Source organism: Girardinichthys multiradiatus, chromosome X, assembly GCF_021462225.1.
Source record: "Girardinichthys multiradiatus isolate DD_20200921_A chromosome X, DD_fGirMul_XY1, whole genome shotgun sequence".
Taxonomy (NCBI): Eukaryota; Metazoa; Chordata; class Actinopteri; order Cyprinodontiformes; family Goodeidae; genus Girardinichthys; species Girardinichthys multiradiatus.
In genome coordinates, this window is record NC_061817.1 from 9,008,504 (window position 1) to 9,023,513 (window position 15,010).

A 15,010-nucleotide genomic window follows, 5' to 3' on the forward strand; every position below is an offset into this window, starting at 1 on the left:
TTACTTTGCGTCAAGAATGCAGATAGATCTGCTGCTTTCATTGCACAATGATTTAAGAGTATCCCCCACCCCCACAAAACGGCTTAGGAAACAAAGTTGTTAGCTTTTTCTATATCCATAAAACAAGAAAACCAAACTCACATTACCCCCTCAACAACTCTGTGAGATCTCCTCTTCAGTTCCCTGGCCAGGGTGAAAGCCTATTGCTCTTTCTGAATACAATATTAGACATTAGGTTGGGAGTTCTATTACAACACTCTAAAGTAGACTTTCCTATAAAGGCTAAGAAGTGTGGTTTATCAATATGTGGTGTCTGTGACACCACAACTCCCCATGACACACTGAAGAGGTGTGTCCATGACACCAGCCCAACAATGTCCTTGGCACTCAGAATCTTGGGATAAATGTCCTCTACCCTCAAAATTATGTCGCTTGGCAACTTTTAAACTACATTGACGACCTCTACCCAAGTGATGGACTCACCTTCTGCCCGCATCCTCAGACTCCGCCTCCTCTGGTGATCAGATTAAAGAGACCTTCAAAGTGCGCTTTTCTTTACTTGGTCATGTACCCAGTACAGGGTGCAGTCCCCAAGCATTCCCATTTTGACTTATTGGATATTTGCCAGAGGTTCCACGAGGACAACCAAAGGTCCCTCTCCATAGTCACTCCGAATTTCTCCCACACCCTTTTGTTTGTTTCTGTAACCAGAGAAGATGCTTTCCTTCTGCCTACCCTGTATCTGACTCCTGCTTCAGGGACATTCAAGCCATGAAGACCTCCTTTTTACGATTTATATATGTAAGAAATTAAATTTATTTTTATTTTAGTTATTAGTGACACACTCAAGTGTAATTTATGATAAATAGTTTGTTGATTTGTTCATTTATTTAACTGTGGCACTTTTGGATCTCCATATTAAACCCAGTGTAATTCATTCTGCTGTGGTATGAATATGTTTGAGTGGGGTTTTACTTTACACATACAACCAGATATATCTTCTCTTTAGGTTTAAATAACCGGAGAACCTTTGTGCTTTAATACAGCCAGCGATGCGGCGATGGGCGGGACCTAAACCAGAACGGAGGATGGCGATTGGCTCCCAGTGGGCGCTGCTTTTCCACGATCCCATCCGCGCCGAGCGGTGCTGCCGCGGGCGGAGTTTAGAGACACGCGCGGTTAATTTTAGTTTGTGTTGGTTGGACAGAGAGGATGATGAGGAGGAGGAGGAAGGCGATGAAGAGGGGGAGGAGGACAAGGGGGAGGCAACCGCTATCTTTTTTTCTTCTTTTCTCTTTTTTCCATTTGTACCAACGGGCACAACTGGCTCAGGCGTGTTTGAGTCCAATTGAATTGCATTTTTTTCCCCTTTAATTTAAACAGCCTGCCTCTTTAAAACGCATTAAACCCAAACAGTTGATTGGTGTCTTACCACTGAAGGCTTTAAATATGCGAGTTTGGACGACTTGTAGCCTTTGACATCGAAGAGGGGGGAAAAATATGTCGACGAGTCAATAAACCTACCATGGAAAGCCTAAAGGTCGTCCTTATCTAAGGAATGGGATTTTTTCTGCTTAAAGCGACGTGATCGAAAGAGGAAACCCCGAGGTGAGTTAGGGGCGAAAATTGTTTAGAAAATAGTAATTTGTCCTACAAAGGCGAGTTGTTGAGGAAGAGCCGCTACGGATATAAAGAAGGCTAAAGGAAAATATTCACTGGGACACATGAGGGCAGGATGTGGCATCACCCTCCGCTCTGAGTGAGTGTGGGCAGTGTCGAGCTGTTGGGGACAACCGGTGGTCGCTTCCTCCAGCCTCCCACCTTCCCGAAGCAGCTATTTTCCTCCATATGCTCACCAAATATTTCACAATTTTTTCAGTTTTCAAGTGCCTGTCTGCCCGCAACTCCTCTCTTTGACTGTTCCAGTCGCGAAATTAGAGAAATTAAACAGTGAATCTAAAAAGAAGAAGAAGCGGAGGAGAGGAGGATTAAGGTACCCAGGGAGCCGCCTATATGAAGATGCTGATGTGTGACCGCGGCGTCCAGATGCTCGTGACGACGGTGGGCGCGTTCGCCGCCTTCAGCCTCATGACCATCGCCGTCGGCACGGACTACTGGCTGTACTCGCGCGGGGTCTGCCGCGTGAAGAGCAGCGGCGACAACGACACGAGCCGCAAGAATGAGGAGGTGATGACGCACTCCGGCCTCTGGCGAACCTGCTGTCTGGAAGGTACGTGATCAGTCTGACTGACTCGCTGGCTATCTATCTGTCTCACGGTCGAAGCTGTCCCTTTGTGTGTGCGTGTGCATGGGTACGCCATACCCCATGCGTTCATGTGCAGCTCTCTGCTCTAACACGCAATCACGCATGCAGACACCTCCCATACACTGCGATACCAGAGGAGCATCAGTGTGTTTCTGCCTTCATGGGTGTGAGCCGAGGTTATGATCAAGAACTTGGAATTTCCTTCTCCGGAGTTAGCGCTTGCATTCCTCCACACTCAGTCAGGAGTGTCGGAATTATAACCAATGAAGACCTTGGTCTGCATGTTTCTTGCCTCTATCTTTGATAGATATTTGCCATAAATTCATGTTGTTGTTGAGAGTCAAACAGCTTTCACTCCTATCAGAGCTTAGTCTGAATGACACTGGTGTTCATGGAGCAAACAACTGTTGAATGCAGTATACAAACACAAAAAGTTAAAATCCATTGCCTTGAGTAATCCTTAATTTCCTTAGATTTACTGGCAAGGATGCAGACTTCCTTGTAGTCTTGAGCAAGGTTGTTAATGCACCTGGAAAACCTTTTTCAAAAATACACTGACTTTCTCTTGCTTTCCAAAAGTATTAATACGCTTGAACCTTTTCACATTTTCTTCCATTACCACAGACATTGATGTATTTTTATTTATTAATTTGTGTTAAATGTGATAGACCAATCCGAAGTAGCTTAAAAAGATATCATAAAGATTTGGCTCGCTTTTGTATTCAACCCCCTCTTACTCTGATACTCCTAAATAAACCCTCAACTGATGAATACATCTGATTTCAACTTTGAGGTGTCAATGTTAAGTCTGCAGTCACTATGATTGATACGTATGTATTTCGTTTATGTTCACAGCACATTTAGCTGGTGCAGCTTGGCCCTTATGAGTTCATTTATAGATCCCAAACAATTAGAAAGTGATGAAGACAGCAACAAAGTCTGCAAAATTTATTGAAATTCCAGTCAGTACTAACTGAAACTTAACTAATTTAATTGTGTAACTTGTGATGTTCTGGTAAAAATATCAATATACGGAGGAAGAGTCCGCTGGATTAATATGCTCAGCGTGAATGGTAATTTCTAATAGGAAACACTTACCTCTCATACATTGACAGCAGATCTGTGCTTTTCAAATTGCCCTCATGACATTGACAATATGTCTCTAAGGCATCTGAGGAATAATTGTTATTTGTAAAAAAAAAAAAAAAAAAGCAGTAGCACAGGACAGCAGTAAAACAATGAAAGGACCGCATGAAATCTTGGATTTCTACTTGTGTTTAGTATCTCAACAGGTAAGACAGTATGCTTGTCATGTCTGAGCTTAAGCCTAGTTTATTTCACTTTATTGCCATGCATGTCAATCTCTTTTAAACTGTATAATAAACATAAAAAACTTGATTTAGATGTCTAAGAAACTTTCACTTTTAGACCAAATATATATCCAAATTTTAGCCTAGTCCTCTATAGACAGTTGAGACATTGTTTAAATGTATTTTCAAACAACAAGTGGTTACTGGGTCAGCACAACCAATTGCCTTCAGAAATGACATAATTAGTAAATACAATAGATTCCACTTCTTTATAATTTAATGTCAGAATAAACCCAGCTGTTCTGTGCCACGGATGTTTGTACGAAAACATCAGTGAACAAACAGCATCGTGAAGATCAAGGAACACAGCAGGCAGGTCAGGAAGGAAGTTATGGAGAAGGTTTAAGGAGGGTTAGGTTATAAAACAATATTGCAACATTTGAACATCCCACAGAGCTATGTTCAATCCATCATCTGATAACGGAAAGAGTATGGCATGACTGCAAACCCGTCAAGACATGGTTGTTCACCTAAACGGTCAGGGTGGACAAGGAGAGCATTGAACGGAGAAGCAGTCAAGAGGCCCGTGGTAACTGGAGGAGCTCCAGAGAACCATAGCTCAGGTGGCATAATATTCACTTCAACCTGTTATTGTCCCTACAGGAAAATAACAAGAAAAATAAAATACACATTCATAGCCTCACCAGTAAAAACACTAAAACACAGTAAAAATCCTTTAAATACTACAATCTTAAAACTGTCATCGGAAATCAAGCTTTAATGTAATGTTTTAAAACAAGTCAGTTTTATTGTATAATCAAATGCAAGCTTCAGTAAGTTTTTCATCCTGTTAGTCCTGGGCTCCAGCAATTTGAATCCCTTGCTAGACGGTAAGAGCTCAAATTTCTCTGTTCAGTGGTTGCTCAGGACAGGGGACAATGTCACGAGTCTTAGATTTGAGTCGCCTGTAAAATCTATGAGGCAGTTCGGGAAGTTTGATGCAGGTGACCTTACTGGCAATTTGTTGTATCCCAATGAAGGACAGCTGAACGTTGTAATAAAAACAAAGGCGAGGACTGATTCCAAATTTGGATATGCTTTGCTATTTCCTTGTAAACTTATAAAACTGATAGATATGACCTCTTTCTATCTATACATGTCTTTGGTTTTCGTGATATTCTGTTGATAGGACAATAGTTAGTCATGTGTCCACAAACTGGGCTTTTATAGATGAGTGGCAAGGTGTTAGCCACTGTTGAAAGAAAACAAAAGGACATATCAGCTAATTTACAAATATCATGTGGATAAAGGAAATCTGGTCAGTTTAGATCAAAATTGATTTTTTTGTTGCCTGTTTGCAAAATGCATATGTGGTGGAATGCATCATGCTGTGGGGATGCCTTTCTTCTGCAGGAACAGGAAGCTGCTTAAAGTTGAAGAATGATCGTTGGAGCTAAATACAGAATAACCTTGGAAGAAAACCTGCAAGAGATTTGGGACTGGGACGGAGCTTCCTGCGACATGACTCTAAACAAAGGGCTGGTTTCGATTAAAACATATTTATGTATTACAATGGTCCAATCAGTGCAGACCTAAATCCAATGAGGACAGCTCAAAATAATAATTTCTGAATCAGCAATGTTGGTATGGAGATACCTCTAAAGACGTGCAGCTGTAATTGCAGCCAAAGGTGGTTCTACAAAGATTTCACTCAGAGAGGATGAATACCCACGCACACAACACTTTTTGGATTTTTATTTGTTAGAATATTTTTAAGACATTGTGTAATTTTCTTTCCACTTCACAATTATGCTCAGCTTTGGGTTGGTATTTCACATGAAAACCCAATAAGGTAAATTGTAGTTGGTGATTTCAAGTTGAAAAGAAGAGCAGGATATAACTCTCTTCAGCAGCACTGTCCAGCTCATTCTGGGGCATCCAAAGACAGTCTGACGACAGAAAGGATATATATTTCCTCTGGCAAGTTTTGGGTTTGCTCCAGAGAAGAATCCCAGTATGAAGGCCATGAGAGGTGCCCAGAGCCATCCTAATTGTATCATCGCTTCACTTCATTTGAAGAATGTTTTTTGTTTTCTGCATCTCTAGACTCTGACTTTTTCCCCTCATCTTTTGAACCCATGACATTTAGATACTGTTCATCTGCTATAGATAGTTTTCCTTCTTTTATTGTAAAGAAGAAGAAGCCTCTTTAAGTTGATTGCTACTTGGTTGCTTGGTTACTTGGTATTTGTTACTGTTGTGTGCAAACCAAGTCTTTAACCTGCAGCCAAACACGCACACTTTTATTTCTGCAGCTACAATATTAGCGGTTATCAGTTGTAGGTGTAGGCTGTGTTTGTGTTTTACAGACAATGCAGACAATAAAATAAAAACCTGCTGTGTTTGCTTTGGGAGAAGGTGAACGGAGTAAAGACAGGCATCCAATGTGTTTAAAAATTTGATTCTACATTTTTCTTGTAGACCTTAGTTTCTTTCAGGTCATAGGTGGTGATTGTTGGCTGCTTTGCGGTGGGAGACAGTTATCCTGGGTTTGGGGATCAAATCCTGGTCTTTCTCCTTGTTTTGCATCAATTTGAATAACAAAGGGGGAAATTGTGAGTTGTACATTCATCATTTACATTTTAGCATGCCATTTAATAAAACGGATATGAACCGATTGGTCCTCCTATTTGTCGTATTTTAAAGCAAACAAATGTAACTTTGAGAAATTATTTTAAGGAAAAGGGTAGAATTATTAGTCTCTTTTTTTAAGTAACAGCAAAAAAAAAAATTTCAGTCCTGCTATTCCTCTGCAAAATGTTTCATTTGTTACCAAAACGTTGCATGCTTCATCCCTTTCTTGTTGTGTACATGGATCAGCATGAAAGTCACTGCCAAGCATAACCATCTCATTCTTGGGGGCAAAGAAGGCTATTATATGGCCAGATGGTGCAGGTACAAAGCTTTAAGGGAACACACTCATTGACATTCACACTGACACACATCCACACACCTATGCATATATTCAAATGCACATAATTGTACTTGCATGAATAAATCGAGAAAATGTGGGATATCCCCAAGCCACCATATACGCACAGCTGAGATAGAGCAGTTAATTCAATGTCAGCACAATGTCATGCACACATATACACAGGCCGACCAGTGAGAAACACTGACAGACATGTAGATGTGCATTTGCTCACGTTCATACAACTAATTGCAGAACAACAGTGGCTATGTTCTGATACATCTTTAAGTTTTCTGTCCATGTATGCTACACGTCCCTTCCTTTCAAGTTATAGATGTGCTAATTCTAAACACCTCATAAGTTTCTGCTAGAAAACAGAAATTCGATCATCATCTGGGGCCTTATTTATAAACATGGCGTACACCCAAAACGGTGCCTGGAACTTCACCTTCCACGCACAGGTTGTGATCTATAAAAAACAAGCTTGACAGGAGAATGTGCGGTCCCTCACGCAATTCTGACCCATGCGTACGCCTGTTCTGGAGACGGGTAACTGGTGGCGCAGATGGAGAGGTGGAAAAATTGAAGCCAAACTGCATCATGATTCCTCTCAGACAAACAATTTCACTCCATATCAAACTTTAATTATATATCAGCTTTATCATAAGCATTCAAAATCACATTGTTTATGCTTGCGCTGGTGAGCCATAACTATATACACGGACCTTTCACATAAATAAAAAAAGTCTTATAAGCCAACTTAAATCTTAAATCAAAGACTGCTCAACATTTCAACCAAACTTTCTCATTATAGCATTCCTCTCCCCGATGATCACCAGGATGATGGGTACCACAGATTAACACATACATTGTGAAATGGTGTGAGGCACTAACACTGACTGCTGAAAACATTTAAATACCGTGGCAACACTTGTATGTAATGCTGCGCGATCAATGCATTGGCACTGTTGGAAGAAGTAGGAGGGAATGTGTTTCAGGGATCACCAAGTTTTCTTGACACCTGATGATGACTGGCTAATATGCCAATTTAGACTCCCTAGAGCATTGCTCTTGGATCTATGTGCTGAACTGGGTCAAGTATTAGAGAGACCAGTACTTGCCAGAACCATGCTATTCCTGTTCAATTACAGGTGTTACCACCCTGGGGTTCCTAGCAACCTGCTCTTACCAGTGCGAGTTAGCTGACTGGTATGTGTTAAACATTATCAACAATTACTTAACTGTCTGCCTGAAGCTACTTTAAGGAACATAATTCTTTGAAATGATCCATAATTCTGTGATATCGCAGCCAGCACAAAGCACAATAATGTCTGTCATCCTGGAAGGCATTGTTAATATGACCAGTCAATATATCAGATTTTTTTATGCTGTGGCTACCAAACATGATATTCTTTCCACTCTCCACCTCACTCACCAACACTTTGATTTCTGCCTCGGTGAAATTGCGTTTATTTGCTCTTTTCACCGTGGTTGCCTTTGTTAACCATGAAATAATATTGATCAGCTGGCTCATTTAAATACACATTGACTTTCATGAGGTGCTTTGCATTGAACATTTATGGTTAAATGTGGACGTGTGGAGAGCAGAACATCAGGCGGAACCCTGTACACAAACGTTAAGCTGCAGCTGTGATTTATAAAGGGGAAATTCCTTAATGGTGTGCGTGTGCATGGTTTTATAAGTCTGGATTACCTTTGGCAATGTCATTTTTGGCTATTGGGCATACATATATATATTAACACACATATGTGCATATAATTGTCTGCAAGTCTACTTTATTAGTTAGTGTAAAGAAGGCAAGTCTGCTACATAACATATTTGATTTACACAATAAAGATTTAAAAATACTAAAAAAAACATTACAGGCTATTTCAATTGAAATGGGTTTTTCGTAACAAGAGCTTGCTAACTTTGCATAGATGTCTTTCTTTAACATGAGACAAAGGCTGTTAGAAGTCTTTTTCAACCCACAAATAAAAAGTATCTTTGGATAATCACTTACACATGCAGAAATTATAAATTTTTATTCGTTCTGTTGAATGATTGTAAATGTGTGCAATTATTGTCCCACGTAACAGCATGTGGTCATTGTGGAATGTTTTGCAGCAGTAAATGCTTTTCTCTGCAGGTGTGCTGAGGTGTTATGAAAAATGAGGGCAAAGAAGACAGCAGTGGGATGGGGGAAAACATGAATGAAGAGAAACAGGAATTTTCATGAATGAAGCGCGGGAAGGGAGGTGCAGAAGGGTAGTGGGTAAAAAGTGATGGATGAGATGTGCATGCCCTCAGTTTCAAGTGAATCTACGGGAAATGTCGGGGCACTCTGTTGCCTAAAATTCTCTCATAGTAGAGATTAAGAGGGGCTCTAAAAGCAAGAAATGGATCCAATAAACTAATGACATCACTAGCAAAAAGAAAGAGAACAGAAAAAAAAAAAACCAGGTAATTAAAGATATGGAGTGTTTCAATGTCACCTGCCAGCAAGGGGCCCTGGCATGAAGATAGACGAGGTGTAAGGATGGTTTAGTTAGAGATAGATAATAGCTCTTTAAGATTTCACGTGCTGCTGCAGGGAAAGTCAAGTGACTTCATCCATTGCTGTGTAGGGGGTAGAAGGAGATGGTGAATGCAGCTAAAGCAATTAGTCACATGAGGGATATGATCCACCTAGCTAGAGGAACAGTGAAAATAAATGGTTTAAGTAGTGATAAGGTCCATAATAGTGGCTGAAAGGAAAATGGGAAACAAAACTTAAATATAGAGTTGACACCATAAATTTACATTCATTGTAAAAAGAGCCAACCTTTTTCCCTCATTGTCTGACCTTAAAATAGAGTAAACACTTCCTCTTTTAGGTCAGGTAATATTACCAAAAAACATTTGTATTAGCAAGTGCCAGAATTCTAAGAGAGAAATTTGTTTTTATTCTTTTTTCAAACTCAGCAGTTTACATAGAATATGATTACTGTTGCTATTAAAGAATTGGGCAACCCCAGATGATGAAGTCATGCGTGTAAGCCACTGATTGGTTAATTAATAACATTTGAGTTAAATGGAGGCAAACGTGTGGATGCATTTGAAGACACCTTAAACTCACTGCCTCCTTGTGTGCATTGTGCTTCAGTCCAACACAGTGCTGCCACCTACATACTTCACAGCTGGGATTGCATGTTCTGGGTCCTGACTTGATGAAAGTAATAAATATTTTTCTAAAACAAGTCTCTTATTATTCTGGCATCTAACAAGTAGAAATAATTAATTTTGATGATCCTAACCAATGCAAAACAGGAATAGTTTAGTCTGAACTGTATGTGTAGTCAGTTACAGACGTTACAAGTACTTTTGCCATGACATTATTGTCTTGTCTTGATTTTTTTTTTTGCTTTTAAGGATCAACTAGGTGTCTGGCTCAGTGCCCTCAAGCGATCATATAATTTATTGCCGAATTAATCAGAAAGTAGGCCATATTTAGTTTCAAGCTTCATTAGCGCAAACAGAGCTTTTGTACAACGTTGCATTAGATTAGGTCAATGCTGAGATATCTGAGTAGGGATTTTGTAAAAGCTTTAGCAATGATACACATATAAGTATATATGAGAGCTGTCATAGTGCAAGATTCAGTAATGGTAGAAACATTGCATCACAGCAAAAGTTACACAGAATTAACAGTTTGAAGAGGATAGTTAAAAACACCAAAAAACAAGCTGTTTCAGCTTTTGTGATTTGCTAAAAGATATGATACGATGATGGAAAAGAAACAATACCAATTAAAACTTCAAATACATTAAACAATTTCAGAGCAAATTATTTTTTAAAGTAGTTACACTGAAAACTATGATTAAATACTACACTAAGAACATTAATCATTCAGCATGGTGAAGGTCAAGCTGAACAAAGTACGCCAGTGCAGAGGGACTACAACTACTCATAGCCTCTGGATATTTTTTGCCTTTGTGGCACCATGGTTTGGTTTAATAGAATTCTAATTCTCGATTAGCATTTTAGTCAGAGTGCCTCATGACAGTGCCCCCGGCTGCTGGATGAAACAGCAGACAGCTTCTGAAATCTGGTAGAGAAGACTCCCTAAAGTAAGGGGGCTACTACAGGAGTCATTCCCACAGCTCGGAACTGTGACATTCAACAACACCATATATGTACTGCTCTTCTGTCCATGTAGTTTGTTAACAACTGGAACAAGCATCTATTAAACTGATAGGAACTCAGAAGAGATGAGGCAGCTGACTGGAATGGAATGAGTGGATATTTTCTGAATGTTAGGAGAACAGCTAATAAGAAGAATTGAAACTTGAAAAGGGGAATGTTTTTGAGGAAGCAGAAGAAAGGGAGGACATGTTTGAGGAGGAAAAGGAGAAAAGAAGAGAAAAAGAAGAGGTGTGCAGCTGAGCAGAACCTTCCTCGTTCTCTTTCATCAGGCATCACCGTGGAAACTAGCCCCTTCCTCTCTCCCCCCTCCTTTGCTCTCCCGTTTTCTTTCGCCCGTAAAGAGGTAATCAGGGAGAGCGAGAGAGGTAGAGAAGCAGAGAGAAAGTGGCACAGTCATCCAGACTGAGCTGTCAGAGACACTCTGAGGAAACAAGCAGTCCAATTTGCTCTGCTTTTTGACTTTCTTTCCTGTCGCTTGCTCACTCCCTTCTCTTCTCTTATCTAGTTCGTAAAACCATTTCAATTTTGAGTGCATGGTGCATGTGGCCACACGCCCGCAGCTTTTGTAAAACAAGCCAACTGATTGAGAGCAAAAAACACAGCAATTTATATGAGTTAAAAAGTCTGAAAGATCTCACATTCAGCACTTCTTCTGCTTAGACAGATTAGCATTGCAGACTTCCACATGGATAAGACGTTGCATAAATTTGTCAAATTTCATAAGCTAAAAAAAAATGTTCATGCTATCTCACATCACAATCTCAAACTATAATGCATCTTATTGGGGTTTTTATGTCAAAGACCAAAACAAACTAGTGCATATTTTTGATGTGGAATGACAAGGATAAATGGTTTTTAACAGTTTTACAAATAAAAATCTAAAAAAACGTGGCATATGTCTCAATAGCATGATTCTGTCACCACCATGTTTCAGAGTGAGGTTGGTGTGGTTAAGGTGATCTGCAGTGTTTGTTTTCTGAAACATGAAAACTTTTCATGTCGGCCATAAAGTTCAGTTTTCGTCTCATCTGACCAGGGCACCTTCTTTTTCATGTTAGCTTTTCATTTACATGGTTTGGCAAACTTTTAGCACGACGTTTTGTGTCTTTCAATCAACAGTAGTTGTTCCATAAAGGCCGATTTGCAGAGTGCGTGACTAATAGTTGTCCTGTGACAGATTTTTCCACCTGAGCTAGAGGTCTCAGCAGTTTTTCCAGGGGTACTGTGGTCCTTTTGGCTACTTCTCTAATTGATGCTCTTCATGTCTCACCTGCACGTTTAGCTGAATTTGTCTTGGTAGGTTTGCAGTTGGGCTATCCTTTGCATTTTCAGATGATGGACTAAACAGTGTTCCATAAGCTGTCCAACGTCTTCAAAGTCCTTTCAAATAAGCAGCTGTATCATACTGAGTTTAATAGTCACAGGTGGACTCTATTTACTAAGCACGTGGCTTTTTAAGGCACTTGGTCTCATTGTATTACTGACCACTTCATTGGCCTGCGCAATCTGACTTTATGCAAAATTGCTCCATTGATTTTATGCCATCTTTTATCTTCCATTTAATGCATTATTAAAGAAATCTGAAAGAAGAACAATTGTCTAGCTGCAAGCCTTGTCTACTGCTATGCTGGAGTTAATAGTTCTTGACCCTATCACTTATCACTGTAGTTAAGAAATGTCAAATCAGTTCATTTCTGACTGCCTGTTCCTTGCCCACAAGATGTTGAAATCTCCTTTGCACAGCAAGATTGTGTGATCCTAGTCGCCATGCTACCTTTTTTAACGCAAAATAGGAAATCTGGAGGCAGTGAATGAATGCAAATATCTCAGAGGTGGCTGTATGGATTCCCAGATAAGCTACGCTGCCCAGTGAGGTAATTCAAATGGAGACTTGTGTTGTTTTAGTCAGCGACCAGCCTCATAGTTTGACTATTCTGCACACATGCTGCTCGTTGGTGAGAGCGAGACAGATCAAGGACGAACATCTGGCACCTCTTGGCTAGTTGGTCATGGGGATGTCTGGGATAACAGTGCTGTTTTTGTTTGTCTCGTTTTAACCTTGTTTTAAGGCAATATTTTATGTGTTATTTTGAGTGTTTGTTACATCACAAAAAGACTTAGAGTCATAGCTGCTAAAAATACTTGGCCTCTACAAGAAATGTTTTAAAGTTTTCAAAGTGGAAAATAGAATGAATTTGTCAGTATATTTTATGTCAAGGGTTATGTCCTCTTTATGTTTATGAAATTGTTGTTTTGTGACTTAATTAAAAAAAAATGGTCAATAAGTGGGAGATACTGCAGCGTTCTTGTTTTTGGTCATGCTGGATAGAAGCAGAACTAGACCTGAGAGAAAAAAAAAGATAATTAACTCAGAGAAAACAGTAGCATGTTAGGGAAAGGTCTCTTAGGGAGCAACTTTAATGCTGTGCGCCATAGGAACTACGGAGCACACGGTTATTAGCGAATATTAATAAATGTCTAACAACAGTTAATATTTATAAATGTGAATTCAAAGGCTTTTAACCGTGCTTACTGCATCAGTAGCACTGCTGGTTGGATGGTGTAGGGGAGGGGTTGTGGGGGGGGGGGGGGGGGGGGGGGGTAATAACATTAACTAAAGTGCTGCTGATTAAAAGGAAACAGAGAGATGGCTCCAAACCTTGGTTAGTGAACATTTTGTAGGGAACTGAGGACTTTCAATGGCTTATTGAAAGGCAGGCATTTCTTTTGCTAATATGACAGCCAGGTCTTTTGTCCTGAGCAGTGTCCAACCTCCCACAAGGTAGCTGAGGTGATGCCCTGTCTTAGTGGAGGTAAATGAGTAGAAAGAGGGTGAAACAGTGGAGTCTGGGGCTGTAGGAGGTATGCCCACAATAGAAAGAAGGGATTGCAGAATAAGTTACAAGTTCAGTCAAAAGATCTGTTTACTTAGGACAAATAATTCTTAAGCAATGAATACAAAACTAACGCCATAACACTGTGTCCTCAGAGGGATCATATCTTTAAATATTTTGTCCCTTAGGCAACCCTAGACCTTTTAGACAAATGTCCTTTGTTTTTGTATGCTTGCTGCTGAGCAAGCTTGATTTTAGTATTGCAATACACCTGATGGATGGTCAGATGATGTTTGAAACCTTGTTGAAGATTAGTTGTCCTTTTTTCTACAGTGGGACCTTTATACTGCTGCTTGGAGGCTGTTATCTTAATGAATGAACTTCCTTCCTTACTTATAGTCGAAACCAATGGTGTCCACATCCGGTCATCAGGTCCTGGTGTCCCATTTGTCTTGGATGTCTTCCAACTCTAACACAGCTAATTGAAATGGCTGAATTACTTCCTCAGCCAGCTCTGAAATTCTGCAGAGGTTTGGCTAATGATGAATATATTTGATTCAGGTAGGCTGAACCATAGAAATATCTAGAACATGAGGACTGTCAGTGGATACCGGTGGTCTACTTCAATGGCTGCACAATTCATTTTTGAATTTAATGTCATCGCAATATTCATGTGTATCCGACAGCGCAATGTTTGAATTGCATTCGTTGTTGGCTAATATGCTCCAAATATCATGAGCTCACACTTGGAAAGCTATTATAAGTATTGAGCCTGTTTTCAGCCTGGATTCAGTTTAACAGCTGTAGTCACACAAACCTGACATAGATTAGCAGCGGGGATATGAAACAGTGACTTAATGTTATTCCAGTGCCAATCTGACTTTGTATTTATGTTAAATCTCAGTGTTTTTACTATTTTTATTTTGTCTTTTTGTCTTAAATTAGATACATAAAAACCAAAACTAAATCTGTAGTTTAAACATTGTGCCCAAAACATCTGGATTCTCCACAACCCCATCTTTAGCTGCAGATGAAAGCACTTCCTTCTTCTGGCCTGTCTCAGAGTTGAAGCCAAGAGCCAGTTTATCAGTGCTAGAGCCAGAACCTGTGACCATGGAAATAGAAAGAACTGGGTCAGCTGAGTTAGAAAAGTCTCAACATTTGAGAGCCTTAATGGTGTTCAGATTTAGCTTCAAACAGTCCAGCACCACTTCCAAAAGAGCACCGGCATTATGGGGGGAATCTCTGTCAACAGGGTTTGACAACTGAAGAGACTTAGGATACTTGAGTGGCAGTAAAGAAACTTCATGGACCTAAAGGATTCAGTAGCACAAGAGATGAGACTAAAAGGGAGAAAATCATTAATGCAACACCAGAGCAAGCAATGAGATGTGGAAGACAAAAGTATAATGCAGTTCCCTCAATTGTCCTGAAAAGGGCAAA

General features: G+C 40.0%; 1 protein-coding gene across 1 annotated transcript in view; it reads left to right on the forward strand.

Moving 5' to 3' along the window:
- The first annotated feature begins 1,256 nt into the window (after window positions 1-1,256).
- The window catches only part of LOC124863167 (voltage-dependent calcium channel gamma-3 subunit-like), a 36,093-nt gene continuing 22,339 nt past the window's right edge, over window positions 1,257-15,010 (forward strand). Inside the window, exon 1 of the mRNA XM_047357433.1 lies at window positions 1,257-2,230. Coding sequence (XP_047213389.1) covers window positions 2,014-2,230 — 217 coding nt within the window. The 5' untranslated portion in view covers window positions 1,257-2,013. The remainder of the gene's footprint in view (window positions 2,231-15,010) is intronic.